This window comes from Nestor notabilis, unplaced genomic scaffold (genome assembly GCF_000696875.1).
Source record: "Nestor notabilis isolate BGI_N333 unplaced genomic scaffold, ASM69687v1 scaffold16377, whole genome shotgun sequence".
Classification (NCBI taxonomy): Eukaryota; Metazoa; Chordata; class Aves; order Psittaciformes; family Psittacidae; genus Nestor; species Nestor notabilis.
The window spans coordinates 12,029-12,481 of record NW_009937066.1 but is presented as its reverse complement, the minus strand read 5'-3'; the positions used below and the strand labels follow the sequence as shown (position 1 = coordinate 12,481).

General features: G+C 62.0%; 1 protein-coding gene across 1 annotated transcript in view; it reads right to left on the bottom strand.

Annotated features, from left to right (window-relative positions):
• Positions 1-6: 6 nt before the first annotated feature.
• The window catches only part of LOC104408908 (acid-sensing ion channel 1-like), a gene marked incomplete at its 3' end in the record, with an annotated part of 3,445 nt that continues 2,998 nt past the window's right edge, over positions 7-453 (bottom strand). Inside the window, exons 9-10 of the mRNA XM_010018647.1 lie at positions 154-233; positions 7-29 (exon numbers count right to left, since the gene is read on the bottom strand). Of these exons, the coding sequence (XP_010016949.1) occupies positions 7-29; positions 154-233 (103 nt within the window). The remainder of the gene's footprint in view (positions 30-153; positions 234-453) is intronic.

Sequence of the window (453 nt, the reverse complement as noted above, 5' to 3'; positions counted from 1 at the left end):
CCCCGCCGGCACAGCCGATGCTTTATCACCTGTGAGAGCCACATCTCAGTGCTGTGGGGGCTCAGGGGGGGCTCTTCCCCATGTCCCACGCGAGCGTTTCAATGCTCTGGGATAATCTTGTCCCCCGGTAGCCATGGGATGGCAGAGACCCACCTCGTAGGCGTAATCGAACAGCTCCAGCACTGTGAGGATGCTGGCCCCAATGAACAGCCCCATCTGCCCTCCAATGTCACCTGCAGAGGAGAGGGAAGGCAACAGCGAGGGGTGAATCCAGTGTCTGGTGGCAGAGGGAGCAGAGAATGGGCAGAACTCATCACTGCTGTGGCCGTGGCAGTGGGGTGCCCCGCTCTGCATCCAGGCTGTCAGCACATCCTTGGGACCAGGGCCATGGTGCATGGACCCAACCACCTTGTTGGCAGATGGTGGCTGGGTGGTGCTCCCGGGGCACCCAGC